At 43.0% G+C, this 23,296-nt stretch overlaps 1 protein-coding gene across 1 annotated transcript; it reads right to left on the minus strand.

Moving 5' to 3' along the window:
* Positions 1 to 15,882: 15,882 nt before the first annotated feature.
* Positions 15,883 to 22,732, minus strand: ATP5MG (ATP synthase membrane subunit g). Its single transcript, XM_056543638.1, has 3 exons — positions 22,496 to 22,732; positions 19,313 to 19,473; positions 15,883 to 16,091 (listed from the first exon to the last, which is right to left on the minus strand). Exons 1-3 carry the CDS (start codon positions 22,557 to 22,559, stop codon positions 15,993 to 15,995), a joined length of 324 nt encoding a protein of 107 aa, XP_056399613.1. The 5' UTR covers positions 22,560 to 22,732; the 3' UTR covers positions 15,883 to 15,992.
* Positions 22,733 to 23,296: the final 564 nt, after the last annotated feature.

The following is a 23,296-nucleotide window of genomic DNA, read 5'->3' on the forward strand; positions in this document are numbered from 1 at the left end:
CATTGTCGTCGTCCCCGACTCACACACACACACACACACACACAGACAGACACCCACACATGCACACACACATAGACACACTTACCTGTGCTGCGATGCGCTTCTCCTCTCCGGCGGCGGCTTGACGAGTGACGTCACTGACGTCCTCCTGTGCGGGACTGCGGAGGGACGTCACATGCTTTCAAACAGAAAAAATCAGTGCAACTTGCATTCGATATTAAATGCACTTACTTCACCTAGGGGAGCTATCACTCTTCTTGCTCCCCTCGCGCCGGTGTGCTTATCTCTCCTGCTTCCAGTGATTCCGATATTGCACGTTCCCACAGCTGGAACTTCTCTTAGGAGGTATACTCTATTAATTTACAAAGGCCGATCTTATGGCACAAAGACTTTAATTTACAACATTAAAACAATAAAATAAAATCCGACGCGTTGCGGAGCTTCCTCCTTCCTCAGGGATCTTCACTGGAAGCAGGAGAGATAAGTACACTGGTGTGAGGGGAGCAAGAAGAGGGATAGCTGCCCTCGGTGAAGTAAGTGCATGGAATATCGAATGCAAGTTGCACTGATTTTTTTCTGTTTGAAAGGTATGTCCGCTCCTCGTTTTTTATTTTTTGTAGTGCAAATCTCATATGTGACACTTTCTCTGTAGTCTTCAAGTTCTCCATCTGGTCCTCTCTGCAATAGCATTACAATGATCTATGTAAGCCATCTAATGATGGCTTATGATTAGCCCCTAGGTGGAGATTAAACATTTTTTGTAAAAAACTATAAAAATCCAGCTCCTCCAATAAAAATTAAAATCATATCAAATAAAACATTGTAAATGGTATTGCCCCATGCGTAATTGTCCGAACTTTTGAATATTGATGTTCCTAATCCTGCACAGTGAATGGCGGAAACACAAAAAAATTCCAAATGCCAATATTGCTGATTTTTAGTCACATCCCACCCCATAAAAAATGCAGTAAAAAGTGATCAAAAAGTCACACATACACAAAAGTGGTAGTGTTAAAAAATATAGCTCATGATGCAAAAAAAAATAAACCCTAACAGAGCTCTGTAGGTGAAAAAAGTTATAGGGGTCAGAACATGGCATTGAGCAACCTTTTTTTTTTTCAAGTTTTCTATTTTTTTCTATTGCCATAAAACAAAAATTATCCAAGTTTTGTATGATTGGAATCATACTGACTCATAGAATAAAGTTAGCATGTCATATTTACCATATTGTAAACTCTGAAAAAATTATTGCCCCACAAAATTGCACAATTCCATATTTTTGTCCTACTTTTCTGGCTCCCTTATACATTATATGATAAAAATATAAGCCCTAATATGACTTTGTCAGTGGAAAAGTAAAAAAGTTATGGGTCTTAGAATGGAGGAAAAAAACATGAGCCCAAAAAAAAAAATTGCTGGGTTATGAAGGGGTTAAGGTGGAATTGTCTCAACCTACTGTTATCTAAGCCTGACCAAAAGCATAAAACTCTGTGTCTTTCTCTGTTCCCTCAATTTTCTTATGGATTGTAAAGCCATGTGGACATAGACATTTCTTATGGATTGTAAAGCCATGTGGAAATGAGAGTCCACAACCAGTAATGGTCAAAGAGAGGCTTTACTGAGTATAAGACAGATGGAATTATCTTCACAGCTAAGGCCAGATTTCCCAGAGAGGTGGCCAGGACCTTGTTGGACCAATATACTTGTAATTAACTTGACTTGAGACAGGACTTGACTTGACTTTATGCAAGACTTGACTAGTTTCAGTAACAGCAAACATAGACTTGAGACTTACTGGAATGACTGTAGCTTTTGGGGTCTTCCAGATGCTTGGGGGGGGGGGGGGCTGGACTAAAGCCCATTGGTCAAGTTGCAGGTCATAGGCTAATAAGCTGGTGCTCTCTGGGAGAACATGTGACAACAAATCATATGACTGCATAGCATGACATGTGACAGACTTACACGAGTCCTTGAGACCTCCCACAGGTCCTTTGTACTACCTATACATAAGGATACTGTCTAGGCATTAAAGTGATATACACAACATTATGGAACAACAGGGGGAGACCTTGCAGGGGAGCCCCAGGTCACTGAGGCTCTCAGCCTGACAGGGCCTAAGGTAGTGCAGGACCATGTCCTGTACTGGGACATCACACAGTGGACAATATTTACTGTCTTTTTATTTATTAATTTATTTTTTTTAAAGGCTTAAAAATAATCTGCAAACATAAAAAAAAAAAAAAAAACGCAAATTCATACCATTTCTGCCTTGCCTTAGAAAAGTGACATCCTACAGCAAGCTCTGAGGTGATTTTTCATTTTGTTTTGCATAGTTTTGATAAATTTGGCACGCATAAGCAAAAAATCAAAAATGAAAAAAAAAAAGGTTGTAAGTGACTGGGCACAGATACATATTGATAAATCTCCTCCATTATGTACGGTACATACTGTAAAATCACATGCCTAGAATATATAATTTTAAAATGTGTAAATACAGTCTTCATCTCCACGTCCTATTGACTTGGAGCACTCTCTCGGCAGAGTGCATGCGCCGGAAATGTTTTCCCCTGCACTCACATGATTAAATCTTCCAGTGCGTGCGCTCTGCCGAGAGAGCGCTGTACTCACGTGACTAGTGACTCCAGGACCTACTGGACCAATTTAGGTAAGTGACGACTCTATGGAATCCTGTTCACCCACACTATAACCCAGTTTATTGGGTCTAGTGTGGGTGAACAGGCTGACAGTTTTGCTTTAAAGGGGTATTCCAGTATCAGATAATTTTATTTAAATAAAACTATCACCTCAAAATGTATAACTTACTAATATAGAGGGAAATTTATCAAAGCCTATGCAAAGGAAAAGTTGCCCAGTTGCCCATAGCAACCAATCAGATTGCTTCTTTCATTTTGCAGAGGCCTTGTTAAAAATGAAAGGAGCAAGCTGATTGGTTGCTATGGGCAACTGGGCAACTTTTCCGCTGGACAGGTTTTGATAAATCTCCCCCATAGCGTTTTCGCAAATTGTACTGGATTTAGAATGTTTTTGCTCGAAATACCCCAGAAGTTGTATACAGTAACCCCCCGCCATGCGATGGCCCCGACATATGATCAAATCGACATACGATGGCCTCTCAGAGGCCATTGCATGTCGAGGTCAGCATCGACATACGATGCTTTTATATGTCGGGGCCATCGCATTAACTGCTATCCGACAGCGCAAAATGCTTAAGCTGCTGTCGGATAGCAGTTTAAGCATCCCGGACAGGTTCACTTACCTATTCCCGCTGCTCCGGGTCCACTTTGCGATCCTCCGGCTTTTCTGCATCTTCTCCGGGGTCCGGGCCTCGCTTCTTTCTGGCCACTATGCCTGTAAGGGGTACTCCGCTCCTAGACATGTTATCCCCCTAGCTAAAGGATAGGGGAAAGCATGTCTGATTGCTGGGGGTCCTAACGCTGGGAACCCTCATGACCTCCGTGCTGGCACTGCAGCGTTAGGGTCATGGAAGCCTGGGGCTTCTGTGATAGTGATGTTACACCACTCCACTCCATTCATGTCTATGGGAGGGGCCGGTAGATAGAAATATATTAATTGATCCAGGGATCTAAGACTGTTCACTTTTTACTAGCGTCAAGAACGAATTTCTCCTTGTGGCTCCAATTGGTTGAATGTGTCCACGGTTTTGCCTACTTCTAGCTCAATTTAATTGGAGTCAGGTTTAGAATCAGTTAGTAAAACACTATAAAGATGGTAACAATATTATAACAGCGATATACTATTACTACTGTAAGGGTATGTTCATAGTGGGTCATTTGAGAGGAATCTCCCCTCGCAGAATTCCATGAGCGGAGATTCCATCTGTGGAAAGAACAAACAGGTTTATTCTTTCCAACGGATCAATTTCAGCAGCTGAATTTTCTGTCACACTGAAATTCCGCAGTGTGAACTGGTCCACGGAAGACCCAATTGACACTAATGTTAGGGGTTCACATCGTGGATTTCTGAAGCGCAAGTCTGCACAAACTCCTCAGTGTGAACATATCCTAATGATTATAATGTAATACTATTATCAGATTACTATTGTCAAGGGCAAGTTCACACTGCATTTATGCTGCTGGTCACAGGTATTTTTAAGCATCCCACCAAGAACAAGATGCTGACATATACGGTGGTGTACAGCAGCAGGCACCATTCCTCTATACAGCTAAAACTGATCCCCCAACTGATTCCATTCAGAGTGTTTTCTAAACTGGTATACATGTATTCTGCTGCCCTATTGTGCAGTTTTTACCAGCATATACCAGACCGAATAAAATCACTAGGAGATTCAGTTTAAAAACACTACACTGAATGGCTGTACACCAAGGTATCCATCAGCATTCTGTTCTTGGCAGGATATCAATAGATAAAAGGAGGAGCCCACACCTCAAGGACAGTGATAATAGATGTTGTAAATTCAATGGAATTGCATATTAATTTATTTGCTGAGACCGTGCTTCAAATATCAAATTAATAAAATGTATATAATGTAAAGTGCATATAAATTCCCCACACAGGGCCCTTGTGGGAGGAATAATCAAATCAATATAACATACAGGGGGGGGGGCATTTATATGGATACACCTTAATAAAATGGGAATGGTTGGTGATATTAACTTCCTGTTTGTGGCACATTAGTATATGTGAGGGGGGAAACTTTTCAAGATGGGTGGTGACCATGGTGGCCATTTTGAAGTCGGCCATTTTGAATCCAACTTTTGTTTTTACAATAGGAAGAGGGTCATGTGACACATGAAACGTATTGGGAATTTCACAAGAAAAACAATGATGTGCTTGGTTTTAACGTAACTTTATTCTTTCATGAGTTATTTACAAGTTTCTGACCACTTATAAAATGTGTTCAATGTGCTGCCCATTGTGTTGGATTGTCAATGCAACCCTCTTCTCCCACTATTCACACACTGATAGCAACACTGCAGGAGAAATGCTAGCACAGGCTTCCAGTATCCGTAGTTTCAGGTGCTGCAGAATGGGCAAAACAAAAATTGGAACAGGTCCCTCCATTTTAAGCAGAAAATTTTGTTCAGTGATGAGGCAAACTTTTATGTGAATGGTGACATTAACAAACAAAACCACCGCTATTGGTCTGACACTAACCCACATTGGATAGATCCCTCCAAGACTGTTGGAACAGAAAAATTGATGGTATGGTGTGGTATATGGGGTACAAAGATAGTGAGGCCATTCTTCATCAATGGAGACTTCAAGGCCCTGGATACGCAAAATTGCTACATGATCATGTGCTTCCCTCCTTATGCACTGAAGTTGGCACTTTCCCTGAGTTTTTCCAGCAAGATGGTGCACCACCACATTATGGGTATCAGGTCCAAGCATTCCTGGATGAACAGTTTCCTGGAAAGTGGATTGGTCGTCCTGGACCAGTTGAATGGCCCCCAAGGTCTCCCGATCTGACCCCCTTAGACTTTTATCTTTGGGGTCACCTGAAGGCAATTGTCTATGCTGTGAAGATACGAGATGTGCAGCGCAAGCGCACACAGGTCAGCCAGAATTTCCGCTAACTAGCAAGAGGAGACAGCACAATGAAATCTATTCTCTTTTCCACATCAGTGGCTTACTGTTTAGTAATTTTGGACATCCAACTCACCATTTTACTATATCGTATTGCTGGACCATAAGTTAGTTCAATATCGGACTATCAGATAATCAACATTGCCGGATTATCAGTCACACTGCCAGACCATTTGGCAGCTGCTATTATTTTATTTTGTATAACTCTCTATTATATTCTATGTTATATTGACGTGATTATTCCTCCCACAAGGGCCCTGTGAGGGGATTTTATATGCACTTTACATTTTAATAAATGTTATTAATTTCATATTTGAAGCACGGTCTCAGTCAATAAATTAAAATGCAATTCCACTGAATTTACAACATCTATTATCACTGTCCTTGAGGTGTGGGCTCCTCCTTTTCTCTATATTTATTCCAAATTATCACACCTTGGGTATAAGTGTATTGCCCAATCCACCTCGGCCATTGTATAATTGTGAACTGCACCATTGTTCTTACTAGGATCTCAATAGATACCTTTAACGGAAAGCATAAATGCTGTGTGACCTTGGCCTTATACAATGATAGCGATAGGATAATAATTAGAGATGAACAAATAGTTGAAAAATTTGATACCGCCGATTCGCCGAATTTCCCCCAAAAAATTGGTTCGGTCCGAATTTATTCACGGCAAATTGCTATAAGAAACGGCTATTTCTGGGCTACAGAGAGCCTCAATAGGGGTGTAGAACACTTTGCCTTGCCGTAACACACATAGGGAGTGTGCTGTGTTAGTGAAATAATACTGTTATTCAGTATGACATGCAGATTAGAGGCGTCGCTATTAGAATCACTGTCACAGAGTGGCACAATGACAGAGCCTGGAGGAGGCATCAGTATGAGGAGACCATATATTGGCTAAATGACACAGTGTGGAGGTGGCAGCAGCATGAGGAGACCATACAGTGCTTGAATATAGTCCAGAATATTGTCCTGCGGCTCCCAAGACCTCTCCTCCGGACCGAAACCTTCCCAATCAACCAGAAAAAGCATTTTCCTGATGAACTTAGAGTCCAAGATTTCCTTTACAACATATACATCTCAGGTACCAGAGATGGGAACAGGAGAGATGTCCTTTGGAGAAAAACTTTTGAAGATGGCTGGTTTCAGGAGAGAAACATGGAAGGAGTTCAAGATCCGGACCAAGCTTATAACTGGGTATCTTGAAATGGATATATTTAGTGGATAGCCAGACTTTGTCACAAGGAGAATATTCAGGAGGAGGACGTCTCTTCTTGTCTGCCTGAACTTTCATGCAAGAAGTAGCCTGTAGAAGTAAAAGACGTGTCTTTTGCCAGATGGAAGAAAAATGTTGTACTTGTTCATCAATGGCAGGAACTCCAGAGGAAGATGACAAAGGATGAGTAGGACAAGGGTGAAGTCCACAGACCACAAAGAAGGGAAAAGCACCAGAGGAATCGGAATCTTTGTGGTTGTAGTAAAATTCAGCCCATGGTAGCAGATCGACCCAATCATCTTGACGCGCAGAAATAAAATGGCCTAGATAGTCTCTCAATGCCTTATTCACCCTCTTGATCTGTTCATTGGATTGAGGATGGTAAGCCAAAGAGAAATCCAACTTGATTTGCAGACGTGAACACAGGGCCTACCAGAATTTAGAGACAAACTGAACCCCACGGTCAGAGACAATATGGGAAGGAAGTCCATGCAAACGAAAGATATGATGGAGAAAAAGCTTGGCAAGCGGTGGTGCTGATGGGAGACCAGGTAGCAGTACAAAATGAGCCATTTTAGAAAAACAATCTACTACCACCCATATGACAGTATTACCTTGGGAAGAAGGAAGATCTGTAATGAAATCCATGGCAATGTCAGACCAAGGTAGATCAGGAACTGGCAAGGGTTGAAGCAGACCTGCTGGCTCGGAACGGGGAGTCTTGTCCCGGGCACAGACTGGGAAGGACCGAACAAAATCAACGACATCCTTTTTCCAAGTTGGCCTCCAGTAATGTCTTGGATGAGCTGTAGGGTCTTACGAATACCAGGATGGCCAGCCAGAAGAGAAGAATGTCCCTATTTCAAGACTCGGAGTTTCATACGAGGTGATATGCAAGTTTTTCCAGGAGGCAGGTGTTGGAGACTTGCTGGTGCTGTAGAAATGAGATGCTCCGGCGGGATAATATGCTGTGGAAGAGATTCAACATCGTGCACATCTGAAGACCTGGAGAGAGTGTCAGCACGGACATTCTTTTCTGCTGGGCGGAAGTGGATGAAGAAGTGGAATCTGGAGAAAAATAAAGACCATCGGGCCTGTCGTGGGTTGAGACGATGGGCTGACTGAAGATAAAGCAGATTCTTGTGGGAACAACGTATTGTCCATTGTAGCATGTGGGGGTAAAAACTTCCCCTGTAAGGCCCTACTCTCGCATTATTAATTCCCTTCTTGGCAAGTGTTACTCACCGTGAAAAGGGCGGACCCACACAGGATCCTCTCCCTATTTCTACCTACAAACACTGCCATTTCCCAGGGTTTTTAAGTGGAAATAGGGAGAGTTTCCTGTGTGGGGCCTTCCTTTTTAGGATGAGTAACACTTGCCAGGAAGGGAATTAATAGTGCGAAAGTAAGGCCTTACAGGGGGAGTTTTTGTGCCGGTAGCGAGGGTCCAATAAGGTGGAGAGCCAGAAGTCATCCCGCTGGTGATAATTTGGTGGTCACTACGCAAGCAAGAGAGCATGCATCATGCCATTTGTGCAAGTGACTCTGAGGGACTCCCTGCCTCCATCTCCACTGCATACTGCCACGGTGTGTCTGGGTCCTCTGTCTCACCTTACTCATAACCCTCAAGCTCCTCTGGCTGCTCCTGCTCCTCCTCTCCTGTCAGACAAATAGAAAAACCGCCCATTTCGTGATACCTAAACTATGCTCTCTGTGCCCCTCCCCCTCCAGTTCAGCCCCCACAGGGCTCACGTGGCCGTGAGATGTAGGCGCCACGTCTCCAGTGTCCTGACCAGCCATCGTTTCCAAAACGTGTTGTAGTAAATTAAGCAGTGGAATTACGTCGTTCATCCCATAATCCTGTCGACTGACTGATAATGTGGCTTCCTCAAAGGGCCTGAGCAAACGGCAGGTGTCACAAATGAGCTGCCACTGGTTGACATTAAAGTTACACAGGGGAGTCCCTCTATCCGCTTGGATCATCAAGAAATCGGTGATGGCTTTTCTCTGTTCATATAGTCGGTCCAACATATGGAGGGTGGAATTCCAATGTGTCAAAACATCGCAAATCAGTCTATGTTGGGGGATGCCGTTCTGACACTGCAGCTCAAGGAGGGTGTGCTTTGCGGTGTACGAGTGGCTGAAGTCCATGCAAAGTTTCCTTCTAGAGATGAGCGAACTTACAGTAAATTTGATTCGTCACAAACTTCTCGGCTTGGCAGTTGATGACTTATCCTGCATAAATTAGTTCAGCTTTCAGGTGCTCTGGTGGGCTGGAAAAGGTGGATACAGTCCTAGGAAAGAGTCTCCTAGGACTGTATCCACCTTTTCCAGCCCACGGGAGCACCTGAAAGCTGAACTAATTTATGCAGGATAAGTCATCAACTGCCGAGCCGAGAAGTTTGTGACAAATCGAATTTACTGTAAGTTCGCTCATCTCTATTTCCTTCCCATTGTTAGGATGCCTTGCACATGGGGGGGAACACTTCAGGAACCGCTTGACAACAAGATTGAACACCTGTGCCATGCAGTGCAGACAAGATCTTCTTCCCGTTGTCGGTCACCATGGTTTCCATTTCCAGTTTTTGTGGAGTAAGCCATGATTCGATTTCTTGATGAATTACTTTTAGCAGTCACTCCGTTCGCCAAGGCAAACCATGTGAAGAACTCCATGGTATGCTGGAGGGGCACTGAGACTTCTCTGTGCAGTGGAGGCTGAGTACACGGTGGAGGATGAGGAGTTGCGTGGAGGCGGAAGAGGCGTGATCTGTCCAAGTTGCTGTTGTGGCTGTGCAGGAACCACATTTACCCAGTGGACCGTAAAGGACATGTATTGTCCCTGACCGTAGTTACAGCTCCACACGTTAGCGCTGCTGTGCACCCACCTTCTCAAGGACTGACCCACCTTCTGTTCCACAAAACTGTGCAGTGCTGGTACTGCCTTTTTCGCAAAGAAATGACGGCTTGGAACTCTCCACCTCAGCTCGGCACAAGCCATCAGTTCTCTGAAAGGTGTAGAGTCCACCACTTGAAAAGGGAGGAACTGCAGCACCAGCAACTTGGACAGCACATTCAGCTTCTGCGCCATTGGATGAGTGGGTGCATACTGTTGTCTCTTGGATATGGCTTTGCCAATGTATTGCTGGCAGAATGACTGACTCGAAGTAGGAGGAGCAGGAGCATCTGGAGCAACAGAAGATGGGTATGACAGACAGCTCCCTTCAGCTGAGGTGGTGGAGCCTTGGCTGGCTGAAATAGGGAGCGGCATGCCAGTGGGTGATGCAGCAGGCTGGACCACTGCACCGGAGCCACGGTTCTCCCAGGCCGGTTTATGGTAACACTGCATAAGTTGACGCAAGGCCGTGGTGCCAACATTGGGAACCTGGCCATGCTTCACCTTCTGCCGACACATCTTGCATGTGACCAGGTTAATATCCTCCGGCTGCTGATTTTCCCCCCAACAGTCTGCACTGATTGACTGCTACTGCCGCCGACTCCTGGAACCCCTGTTCCACTACCTCCCGGGAATGTAGACTGCTGCAAAGCAGGTGGTCTACCCCGGGCAGGGTTGGCTCCAAACTTTCCTCTTCTGCCATCATGCTGACCCCCAACCATGCTACCACCTTGCTAGCTCAGCTGCTGCCTCATGGGCAACTTGCAACCCTCTTCTCCTGATAATGATGGAGCCCCTTCTGCACCCGGCTCCCAAGTGCGATCGGCTTCATCATTATCGAGTTGTGTCTGCACGTCACTGATGTCCTCCTCAGGTTCCTCAACAGTGTCTACTTCAGGAGCCTGAACGCTTGCAACACCAACTCTTACACCACTCTCCTCATAACTACTTGCTAGTAGCTGCTGACTGTCCTCTAGTAGATTGTCGTCACTAAATAGTGGAGCTGAACCCACTGCATGCGATACTTCTTTGGGGGAGGGAACAGCATAGGACAGAGGCAATGGGAGACAGGGACTGCTCCCGGGCCATACCAACTGAGGGTTGTGTCTGAGGATCCCACCGACTGTTGACTGGGGGTGTCAGATGTCCCTTGTGATGAAGCCGATGACCATGTTAACCATTCGATGACAACAGATGGGTTGCTGGTCGAGACACAACCGCTAGCTGATACCGCTGTGACTGCTGCCGCAACGCGCCCCAATCTGCTGCAACCTCTGCCTGCGACCGATGAATTTAGGCCTCTGCCTCTCCTCTGTGCACATCCTGGCACTTCTCAGCCTGACATACTTAGTGCGTATATAAGGGGAGGACAATACGCTCCACTATGCTTAAAACAGTATTTGTCTACAACACCAGCAGTTGTGTACTTTTAGCTGGCCTTTCACAGTAACTAGGCCCTTAGGACTCTAACAGGAACAAAATGGTACAACACGTAGATGTATGTATGTATGCACAATGTGCTCCACTAGACTTAAAGGAGTTCTGTGGTGCAAAATTTTTTAACCCTTAAATGCTCCCCACGGCTGTACCTTTATTTCCATGTCCTTCTTTCTTCAATCGGTGCAACCGTTTCTCCGCTATAGCGCCGCAAAGTTCCTGGTACTTCTGGGTTATGGTGGTGTGGAGGATGATGTAAAAATCGTCATCCCCCATGCTGCCTTACTCCGGTTTCCTGTTTCTCCATGCCTCCCTCCTCCTCACCCCCTCCCCTACCTCATGCTCTCCCCTCCCCATTGATTTCAATTAACACACCCCCATCATTTGCATCTCCCTCCCCTCCATTCCCCGCACCATCAAAGTGAGCCCCGCCGCTGCACCCGGCTTTTCCACTTCTTTTACTATGGGGGAGGGAGCGCATGCGCAATAAAAAGGAGGCGAATCAGAAGAAATTACTAAGTGGTTTGTAGAACATCCCTGTTAGTTACAGCAGAGTAACAATCAGGGATTTCATTGGCCTTGAGAGGTCACGTGTACATTCCAGGGGAGATGCAGAGTGCGCTGGTAGACGGGAGGCATTCAGACTTTTTTACACAGCCCAGTGAATGACGGCTGTGGAAACGAAGTACATATGAATATGTAAGATGAGGGATTGAATAACTTGCAGCTAGGGGAGGCGGGCAGAGAGTGAGGAGATGAAGATCAGTGACGATTTGTTAACAAGATGGCTGCGAACCTCGGAATACACGGGGTACAAAATTCATAATTGTGACAGGCAGGCTGCACTTCTGGTTTAGCGAAAAGTCTGGTATGCTTGCATTTGACACATCGGAGGTAATTGACGATATTATATAACTTCTTGAAAGCTTTACAATGGGATAAAATAATTTTGCACCGGAGTACTCCTTTAAAACAGTATTTGTCTACAACACCAGCAGGTGTGCACTTTTGGCTGGCCTTCCACAGGAAATAGGCCCTTCGGACTATAACAGGAACAAAATGGTATACCACGTGGTATGCACTTATGAGGGGAGTACAAACCACTCCACTCCTCTTAAAACAGTATTTGTCTACAACAGTAGCAGGTGTGTACTCTTGGCTGGCCTTTCACAGTAACTAGGAACAAAATGGTACACCACTTATGTATGCACAGGTTACATTAAATAGAGGACAATACGCTCCGCTACGCAACCTGTATTAGGCACAAATAGCAGGTGATTATGGCTTTTGTGCGCTGCTCACCCAAATTGGCTGGCTACTATTAGCTTTTTAGTTATTGTACACACCAGTGCTGCAGCACACAGTTGCTGTGTACTACACCCAAAATTGCACTCACTCTCTCAATCTCTCTCCCTTCCCTATCATTGCTTCTAGGCTGGATTTGGGCTTGAGGTGAATCACTGCTGTAAAAATGCTTTTCTGTGCAACACATACTGCTCTCTCTCGGTCCCTTTCTCTCTCTGCAATAGAACGCTGATGTGCCTGGTCGCAAGATGGCTGCCGATTATATAGGGCTGTGACATCACAGGGGTGGCTGGCTGCTGATAGGCTGTATGCGATTCAGGGTCATCCTGGCTTCCCAGCGTTCCTTGCCCATGTCCTGACATGTGGAGCCATCTTAGATGCCCTGGAGCCTGTACCATACTAAATGGAGTTTAATGAAGCGATTTGTGCGACTGAATCGAGGCGATATTCGGATTAGTTTGCACAGCAAATGCAAATTCTTCCTGAAATTTGTTACAAATTCGGATTAGTCAGATTCGATTCGCTCATTCCTAATAATGGTAGGTACATGAAATAAAAGATAACATACACTTTGTATTGATCATTTCATTATTACCTTTATCATGTGAAACATATATAGAGTCCTCATCCATAAGCTCCATCTTGTATTACCCTATCATGTGAATATTTGATTTGCCATCACATGCTGTATACAACTACATATACATAACATTTTTTGTCTAGGTTCACATTGTTGTTTACACCTGACCAGTTAAGGGTCCGATCAGTCTTTATTTTTTCTGATCCAAATGGACCCTGAAACTGTTCACGTGCAAAGGGCTACTGCCGGGTCCAGACGTACCCCATTCACTCACATCGGGTCCATTGATGATCTGGCAATTTTACAAGATTTTCGCAGAGAAAAAAAAAGAAATGCTTGCACCATTCTTTTCTCCGCTAAACTCCCATCGGATTACTGATGGAACTTCAATAAAGGGAGTCCAACGGCAATATGAACAAGCCCTTAATAGTCATCTTTAATTTGATTTTACTTTCTTGTAGCCTCAGATTTATTGTTTGAAACAAAATATGCCTTTTGTTTACAGATTTATTTTTTTTCCCCCATGACAGCTTCATGCTTGTCTATATTGTGTGTCTAGTATTGAAGCTTATTTTATAAAGATTTATTAAGCTGTCTTAGGGCCCATGCACACTATAAAAATTCTTCACAGAATTGTTGTCAATGTGATCCTGCTGCTCTAAGCAAACTTTGGAAGTTTGTGGCAGAATTAATTCTGTGGTTTCACTACCGCTCTATTTTAATAATTTGTACATTTCCATTTATGGCGATTACACTTTTTTTTTTTTTTTTTTTTAGTTTTTTCCCACTTTTATAGACCCCATAGGGGACATTTACCTAATTTACTACCGATTGCAAAAACTAAATGCTGCCAAGGCTTCCTGAACAGTTGCAGCCATGATCGGGATGGCCACAACGAAATCAGCCCACTGAGCTAACCAGTAAGTGAATTTTGGCCCTTTTAAACTCTGCGATTAAAGGGTTAATGCTGGACATTAGCCTGATCGCTGATGCCCTGCATTAGCACTAACGGGTATGAAGAGAGATAAGGAGCTGCGCTTTATTGCTCCCTAGCATGCAGCTAGAGATGAGCGAACTTACAGTCAATTTGATTCGTCACAAACTTCTCGGCTCGGCAGTTGATGACTTATCCTGCATAAATTAGTTCAGCCTTCTGGTGCTCCCGTCGGCTGGAAAAGGTGGATACAGTCCTAGGAAAGAGTCTCCTAGGACTGTATCCACCTTTTCCAGCCCACCGGAGCACCTGAAAGCTGAACTAATTTATGCAGGATAAGTCATCAACTGGCGAGCCGAGAAGTTCGTGACGAATTTACTGTAAGTTCGCTCATCTCTACATGCAGCTGCCGTGTACATACATATTATATTATTTTAACTGTCAAGGATGCGGTGCGGATGAGGCCTTAAAATGTGAGTGACTGCTGCTGTATACTGCTGAGGCCTCATCCGCACCCATTCTTGACACACACACACACACACACACACACACACACACAGTGTTCCGCATGAAAAGGCTAACATTGCCCTATTCTGACCCTTAAAACTTTTTTTTCCCCATATATGGACTGTATGAGGGCTCATTTTTCTTTGCTGTGATCTGTAGTTTTTCAACGGTACCACTTTTCCGTTTAAACTTTTTTGTAAAATGGGAAAATAATTACATTTTTATTGGGGAAGGGGCCTGTTCACAAAATAAAAAAAATAAAAATTAAGTCAATTTGGAATAGCACGGATCAGTAATATTGGCAATCCACTCATACAATTGGATCCCGGCATAGTAACTAAGTACAGGCACCAAATTATGGATCACAGCATCTAAAGGGTTAGAATGATGTCCACCATTAGTTGAGAGGTGCTGGCTGCTGATAGCTCCTCTGCTCGTTTCATGAGCTGTACAGGCCGAAGGGCATAAGTGTTCACCCTGGTGTGCTAAGTACCAGAAGGCAAGGGTGTACATTTTATGCCCTGCATCCCCTATGGGTTAAAGGCTTAAATCCTGGGTCACTCGTAGAGTAAATAATATCCCAGATAAAAATCTAGGTAGAGACACAACTACAATTCATTTTTTTTATGAATTAATACTGGCAGCTGCCAGTAGGGGAGCTTGCTGCAAAAAGGCTAGGTTTACATGATGGAAATTTTGCAGCATGTCCACCCAGAAAACACGGGCAGACATTCCACAAATCTTCTGCTGGTATTGACTGTTCGGTAATACACCGCCTCCATAGAGCATCCATTTCCAAGCACATTCCGCTGAAAGAACTGAGATATTCATTCATTCAGTGGACACTGGAATCAAAATTTCCATGGCAGAAACAAGTTTCTACAGAGTGCACTGTGCAGCAGAATCCCATTGAAAGCAATGAGATTTAGCTACTATGGAATTGCCAAACCAAGTTTTTTCAGCCGGATTGCACTCGGAAAGCCTGTCGTGTGAAAATGGCACAATAGCTACATTTGCGATTTTGGATGCAGGGTCTACAGTTGTGGGGGGATTTTAGGTAATTAAAACTAGTTCCGCTATTTTCCCCAAAAGTTCTTATAGGGGTACTCCAAGGAAATAAAACCTATCCTCTATCCACAGGATAAGGGAGAAGTTTCTGATTGCAGGGAAGTCTGACCACTGTAGCCAAGTGACCCCCAGCAGTCAGAACCTCCTCATGATCAGAAATGTATCCCCTATCACTTGGATAAGGGATACGTTTACATTTGCCACAGTAGTATGCAAGTATGTTACAGACGTATGTGTATATGCTTCTAGGGTACTTATCACTGGGGTCTAATGCAGCCATAGATTCTGCACTAGAGAAAGATTTCACATGTTTAAAAAAAGAGAACAAAGAGCCACACACAACCAGGTAATGTTTAAGTTGAACAGTGGGATGCCTCTTGAAGGTCTATTTATTGAGTCCATCACTTTTACAGATACAGGTCAGTGCACTATTAAGAAACTAGAACTGATAAACTTCTCAAACATTGTAACCAATCAGTCCTCCTTTCCCGATGCATTCTCCAATATAGAACCAAAAGAGGACCTCAGTTGCGACCAGGCCATTTCTCAAGGCTTCCTGTACAGAAACAGAAAAATCACAGCAATCAATCTACAGCGGTGTGGCACAAATGACAAGGCTGCTAGACCTAGTGAGATACAGCATAAGACCAGTCACCTGCTATCAACACGTACTTGGTAGCCTGCAGAATTAGAAGAAGGGAAACTAGAGTTTTTCTTTGAAAAGGGAACATCAAGAAAACAAATGTTTTCATATCAACTGGTGCCAGAAAGGTAAACAGATTTATAAGTTACTTGTATTCCAGTACTTATCAGCTTTTGTATACTACAGAGAAATTTGAGAAGTTCTTTCCAGTCTGACAACAGTGCTCTCTGCTGACACCTCTGTCCTTGTCAGGAACTGTCCAGAGGGAGAAGTTTTCTATGGAGATATGCTTCAATCTGAACAGTTCCTGACACGAACAGAGGTGTCAGCAGAGAGCACTGTGGTCAGACTGAATGGAACTATACAACTTCCTCTGTAGTATACAGCAGCTGATAAGTACAGGAAGGCTTCAGGTTTTGAAATAAAAAGTAATTTACAAATCTGTTTAACTTTCTGGCACCAGCTGATTTGAAAACATTTGTTCCCCTTTAAAGTTTAACTCCAATGACGGTGAGTAGGACTTTAGGGAAATCTGCATCCTGATTGCTGTAGTTCTGGACAAGTTTCGTTACAAAGTTGTGAGAGATTTAAACAGATATCCCGCTGCCGAAGCATCAGAGTTACGCTTTAAGGTTAGGGTCACACGTGCCATATTTTGCTGCTGTGTATTTTCCTACCCAATGACTTCAATGGGTAGAAAAATAAGCAGCAACTAATATGCAGCAAAATATGGCACATGTGACCCTACCCTTAAGTTGTTATCCAGAAGGAGAAAAAGTAATACTTTACCTTGCTCCTGGCACTCCCCTAGTGCCTTTTTCTCAATATTGTGCAGCCACTGGTCAACATACAAAAAGGTGTATTTTACTTTGTCTCCTTGCTGATAACCACTTTAAATTATTCATGAAACATAATGATCTATCCAAATTTATATACACTGACTGGCCTTAACAATGTGCAAACTCTGGATATGATGCAGGACCAAAATGTTCTATTTGTACAATTTCTCCAAATAATTAAATGGAACGTATCATGTTACACATTTATATTTCTGTAAAGGGGTTGTTGAAGAATTCAGGAGAAGAAATGACAATCAGAAAACATTATAAAATTAGATATCAACCTTTCTGCAACTGATATATGCCCGTTTATCTAGCACCGATGCTCCAGTGGTCATGCACATCTTCTCTTATGCCAAAATAAAGAAAAGTTTAGGTCTTTCCCTATAAATCTGCACTTAATACCCCATAGAAAGAAAGTGAAAACAGAATTGTCTAAATTTATGCCAGCTTTTGGCTGTCCAGGAATGCTGGGAGTTGTACTTTTTAACAGCTGGCACCCTGGTTGGGAAACACTCACAGTTGGCAATTTCAGAGCAAAACCAAGCCACGAGCTGGAAAGAACATACTGTGGAGCTCAGAGACAATTGTCTGGAGCCACAGAACTGGAGACTGGTATATTAAAAAAAAAAAAAAAAAAATTCTGCTGGTTGCTAAAGGAACACTGATTGGTTGCTATGGACAACTGCACCACTTTTTCCTCTATACAGGTTTTAATAAATCTCCCCCTCTGTGTGCAGAAGTGAGAACATTTCAGAAGGTCCATAATGACTGCAGCACAAAAGCACCAAAAAATGGACTCACAGACTGAACAAGAGATTCTCTGGTCTGAAGGACCTTAGACTGGGCTGAAGTTATGAGTTATGGGTGAGAATATTTGTCAGTGTAATATTTTAGTTTTTACTAAATTGGCCAAGATTTCTAAACTTCCGTTTTTAGTCTGTCATGGAGTATTAAGTGCAGAATGATGGGGAAAACTTTATTTTACAAAATAGGAAAAAAGCAAGAGGGTCTGAAGAGTTTTAGAATACATTGGCTACAGCACTAATGTAGATTTGCAATCACTGGCCTCATCCCATACCTGCTAGCATCACTGCTAACGTTAGCAACTGGGTGCAGCATTAATGTGGATGTACATGAGGTCACTGAACCAGCAAAATAAAGTCCAGCAGGGACCCCCACAGCATCAGCATTAGAGAAATTTAAGTAAGGCTAAGTTCATACCTGTGTTTGAGATCAGTAGGTAAACAGATCATAACAGATCCTAAAAAGCAAATTGACTACCTTCCAGTTCAGAGATTTAGTTCTGTTTTAATGAATGGAAAGAAAGCTAGTGATCGAAATCATGATTTCATGTGATGGTCATATCTGTGATGTGCACAGTGATCCCACGAGGGATGATGTCACCAATATCCCTTAGCTCAATTACAATCCCGCATTTCTTGAATGTAGTATTGTGTATGTCACCTATCACTGTGTGTGTCACCTATCATTGTGTAACTGGACCTGATGAAAGGAGGAACAATCCTTCTGAAATGCGTTGGGGAAAATATTCAAATACTTTGTTATTAGGGCTCTCTATTTTGTGCCTCAAAGAGTGTTAACTGCGCCTCATTTTCAGAAATGTGTTTGGCCTTTTGAAAGTTTGGAGCAAACCGCACAAATAGCACATCATTTAATACCAAGTATACTTGGTATTAGCTGCGACACTATGTGCCAGAAAGTGGTGCTAAACCTTTGAAAATAAGATGCTAAATCAGGTGCTAAATGAATGTATGTATCTAATAGCGTGTGCCACATTTTAAGCAAATGTGGCGCAGCTAAAGCAAAAAAAAAAAAAAAAGAAAAAAAAAGTGGCCCTAAATTCTTTGAATATCCCTCCCGCTACTTGTATCACCTAACAAACACTTATTTCTTCACCATCTCTGATGCACCTCGTCATCTATACTCTGAGCACTCTGAACCAAAAGTCGGGTCTCAAGGGGGCTTCCCTGCCAGGAACAGCCCGCCAAACCTACTTACTTTGATGTTTTCGTTTTTTTTATTTATTTTTTTTGGACAGAGTGAACCAATGTAAATTGAGATGAACCGATGAAACGAAATGACCCATTGGAATCAGTTCATTACCGTTCAGCTGAACAAAAATAAAGTGGAAAACAAAAATGAAAGTGTGAACTTAGCCTTGATTTTAAAACACAAAAATTTGTCACGCATGCTTTGATAATTTACCAATCAGGTAAGTTTAATATCTTGGAAATAGAAAAAAAATTCATTCAGTTCCATCATTCATCTTACCCTAACAGTTATTTCAGACAACCTGCCCCTCTGGAAGGACTGTGCCAATCCCTTAATGCTCTCAATGGCTTTTGGAATTTCTGCAGGACCTGGAGGTGTCAGCTCTACCCGGGCATAGTACCAGAAAGTTGCAAGCCGTGGCTTAGAGTAGCTGACAGCAGCTGGAAGAGAACAGCAAAAGGTGAAAACATAAATACACAGCATTCAAGTCACTCCAGCAATAGGTCATTTTATAATGGGGGTTTGACCTCTGGGACTCCAACCAATCTGGAAAGTTGAGGTCCTACAATGCTGATTCATCATTGTCCCTGCACAATAACACCCTGCTCACCCAGCTGTGTAGGGAAGGAATATGAAGAGGCTGCAGCACTGCAGGCTCGTGTATTCTGACGATTGTTGGGGTCCCAGAGGATGGATCCCCATTAAAAAAAATTATGAAATGATATGGTAGATTAGAGCAATATGCCTTCACTTTATGAGATGGAAAAACCTTTTCCACATCCTGTATTGTACATGTACAATCCAGATCCTTACTAATCCTTGGAAAGTAATAAAAAAAACAAAAAACACACCTAGGCCTCATGCATATGCAAATCTGTATTTACAGACTGTGCACACAGATCTCCACCTGGTCCATTATGGACTTGTAGAGCTTCTGCTACTCCATACAGAACAGGAGGCATGTGAAGAGACAGTACTGGCCTATATAGCACTCTATAAGCGACAACCTTTAAAAGACTTTAATTGCGCTAAGCTTAAAAAGGCATCTCCATGTAATAAAGAAATTATATATAGTGTAATATACCATCCATCTATCTATCTATGCTTGTGGTGCAGGGTCCCAGAGGTCTGATCCCCTCCAAATAGAGTGTCCTTGCCCTATGTCATGATTTTAAGAGATGAAAATAGATCTTTAAAACAAATATATATACCCTTGAAAATCCCTGTGCTTTATATGGAATTTAAGTTTAACCATGTATATATATTAGACTGTGGGATCAGCGAGTTTCCTTCCAAATGATAGTAACTTAGGCTCCTTTCACATTGCAGTTTGTGTACAGCAGGGTGACGGCTGTTAGAAGATAACTGGAGAAAAATCTGTGCTTGAGACGTCCTTTTCTCCCACTACCTTCTGGCGGAGTAACAGGAGTCATAATGGATGTCAGAGAATCCCCTTCAAATGAATGGGATCCTCAGTGCCCGTTAGAACTCCCGTTAGGCTCCGTTACCAAAACGGACGCTAATGGCAGTCAAAAGGTTAAAAATATATATATTTTTTTTATATAAAGGGAGTGGGCGGAGGGCATACAGGTACACCCTTTATCCCCAACAGGTTAAAATTCTTAACCCTTCCAGTACTTAGCTGTTGTATACTACAGAGGAAGTTCTTTTCTTTATCCCCTTAAGGACCAGGTTTTTTTTCCGTTTTTTGCACTTTTGTTTTTTCCTTCTCACCTTTTAAAAATCAATTTTGCACCTAAAAATCCATATGATGGCTTATTTTTTGCGCCACCAATTCTACTTTGTAATGACATCAGTCATTTTACCCAAAAATCTGACAAAACGGGAAAAAAAAAAAATCATTGTGCGCCAAAATTGAAGAAAAAAAAAACACAATTTTGTAACTTTTCGGGGCTTCCGTTTCTACGCGGTAAATTTTTTTAGTAAAAATGACACCTTATCTTTATTCTATAGGTCCATAAGATTAAAATGATACCCTACTTATATAGGTTTGATTTTGTCGGACTTCTGTAAAAAAAAATCATAACTACATGCAGGAAAATTTATATGTTTAAAATTGTCATCTTCTGACCCCTATAACTTTTTTTATTTTACCGCGTATGGGTCGGTATGAGGGCTCATTTTTTTGCACCGTCATCTGAAGTTTTTATCGGTACCATTTTTGTATTGATCGGACTTTTTGATCGCTTTTTATCATTATATAAAAAGTAACCAAAAATACGCTATTTTGGACTTTGGAATTTTTTTGCGCGCACGCCATTGACCAAGCGGTTTAATTAACAATATATTTTTATAATTCGGATATTTCCGCACGCGGCAATACCACATGTTTATTTACACTGTTTTTTTTTTTTTATGGGAAAAGGGCGGTGATTCAAACTTATTAGGGAAGGGGTTAAATGATCTTCATTCCCTTTTTTTGCAGTGTTATAGCTCCCATAGGGGCCTATAACACTGCACACACTGATCTTTTACATTGATCACTGGTTTCTCATAGGAAACCATTGATCAATGATTCTGCCGCTTGACTGCTCATGCCTGGATCTCCGGCACTGAGCAGTCATTTGGCGATCGGACAACAGGAGGCAGGTAGGGACCCTCCTGCTGTCCTACAGCTGTTTGAACACTGCGTCTAAAGGGTTAATAGCACGTGGCACCGCGATCAGTGCCACGCTATTAGCCACTGGTCCCGGACATTGTTCGAGGCTGGGCCCAACCCGCTATGACGCTGTGGTTTTAGAAAGGACGTACCGGTACGTCCTTGGTCCTTAAGGGGTTAACTTCCTTTCTGTCTGACCACAGTGCTCTCTGCTGACACCTCTGTCCATGTCCAGAACTGTCCAGAGCAGGAGAGGTTTTCTATGGGGATTTGCTCCTGCTCTGGACAGTTCCTGACATGGACAGAGGTGTCAGCAGAGAGCACTGTGGTCAGACAGAAAGGAAGTTAAAAAAGAAAAGAACTTCCTCTGTAGTATACAGCAGCTGATAAGTACTGGAAAGATTAAGATTTTTAAATAGACGTAATTTACATATCTGTAACTTTCTGGCATCAGTTGATTTAAAAAAAAAAAAATAAATAAATAAAAAGTTTTCCAGTGGAGTACCCCTTTACGCTCTCCATTCTCCAGGGCTATCAGGCAGTGGCTTTCCCTTCCTCTTCTTATCCAGGGTACATGCATGTTCGGCAGAGCTGAACGTTCACGTCTATTGAGGTATTGGGAGAGAGCGCTGTTGGCAGAATGAACGTACCTATGTGCATGCTGGGAGTTGTAGTTTTGCAAAAGCTGGAGGGTTAAAGGTTAAGTAACAGTGCTAAAGACCTGCAGTACTTTAGCATATGCGGTAAAGTATTGCTGAACACGTCCATTACCAAGCAGCTGCCATAACCGGCCTGGTTCTAAAGCCCCGACACAGGGAACCAACCCCCGGACCCTCTCTCACCGCTCACAAGCTGAGGCGTCTTTACAGCGAGGGTCTTCACGAGCTTCTGTGCCGCCTGAGCCATGCCGGGTATCTCTCTGAGGCCTGTACTACGAATGGAAAGTGACCTCCAGAGCCAGGGACAAGAGAGTGCGTTCAGGGATAGAGCGTCTCCCAATGTCACCCGCCCAGAGCAAACGAGACTAGCTATTGGAGGATAGAGCGCCGCCCAATAAAGATGTCGAGTCTAGAACGGCTGGAGTGGTTGAATGAAATTACGTTTGTCACGTGGTATCCAGCAGACACGTGACTGAGCCTGCCTCTTTCTATTGGATGATGTTTGACGTCTGCTCGCATTGTGATAGAGCACAGCGGCGTCATAACCTTACTCGGGGAAGGGGGAATTACTGTATGAGAGGGCATCGTATGAGGTTACAAGGCTGCTGCTGTACATATATGCAATGTATAGGTCACAGAAGATCACGTGTGTGATATGGAGGCTTCTTTATGAGGATTGAGAAAATTAATTCTTAAAGAGCATAGAATCACCATGTCATGTGACTGCACTGAGCCTTTAAATTCAAGCATTGTTTTTCAAACAGTGTGCATCCAGTTGTTGCAAAACCGCAACTCCCAGCAGTTGTGGTGTAGCAAAAGCTGGAGGCACACTGTTTGGAAAACAATGTTTAAAAATAAAATAATCATTTGTGGTGACTGCAATCTAGTAGGCCTGTTCACACACAGGATTTAATAGAATTTAAAAAAAACTGCAGTTTTTTGAGCCATAAGCAAAAGTCGATTCAGCAGGAAGTAGAAGTCATT

The sequence above is a fragment of the Hyla sarda genome, chromosome 10 (genome assembly GCF_029499605.1).
Source record: "Hyla sarda isolate aHylSar1 chromosome 10, aHylSar1.hap1, whole genome shotgun sequence".
NCBI lineage: Eukaryota > Metazoa > Chordata > Amphibia > Anura > Hylidae > Hyla > Hyla sarda.

Bases quoted from the DNA above. Each gene is read 5' to 3' on its own strand.
- ATP5MG (XM_056543638.1), bottom strand. From the start codon at position 22,559: ATGGCTCAGGCGGCACAGAAGCTCGTGAAGACCCTCGCTGTAAAGACG. The intron at 19,474-22,495 runs GTGAGAGAGGGT...GTTCTCTTCCAG, and splicing joins GACGCCTCAGCTTGTGAGCG to CTGCTGTCAGCTACTCTAAG. The intron at 16,092-19,312 runs GTAAGATGAATG...GTTTCTGTACAG, and splicing joins TGTCTGAAATAACTGTTAGG to GAAGCCTTGAGAAATGGCCT.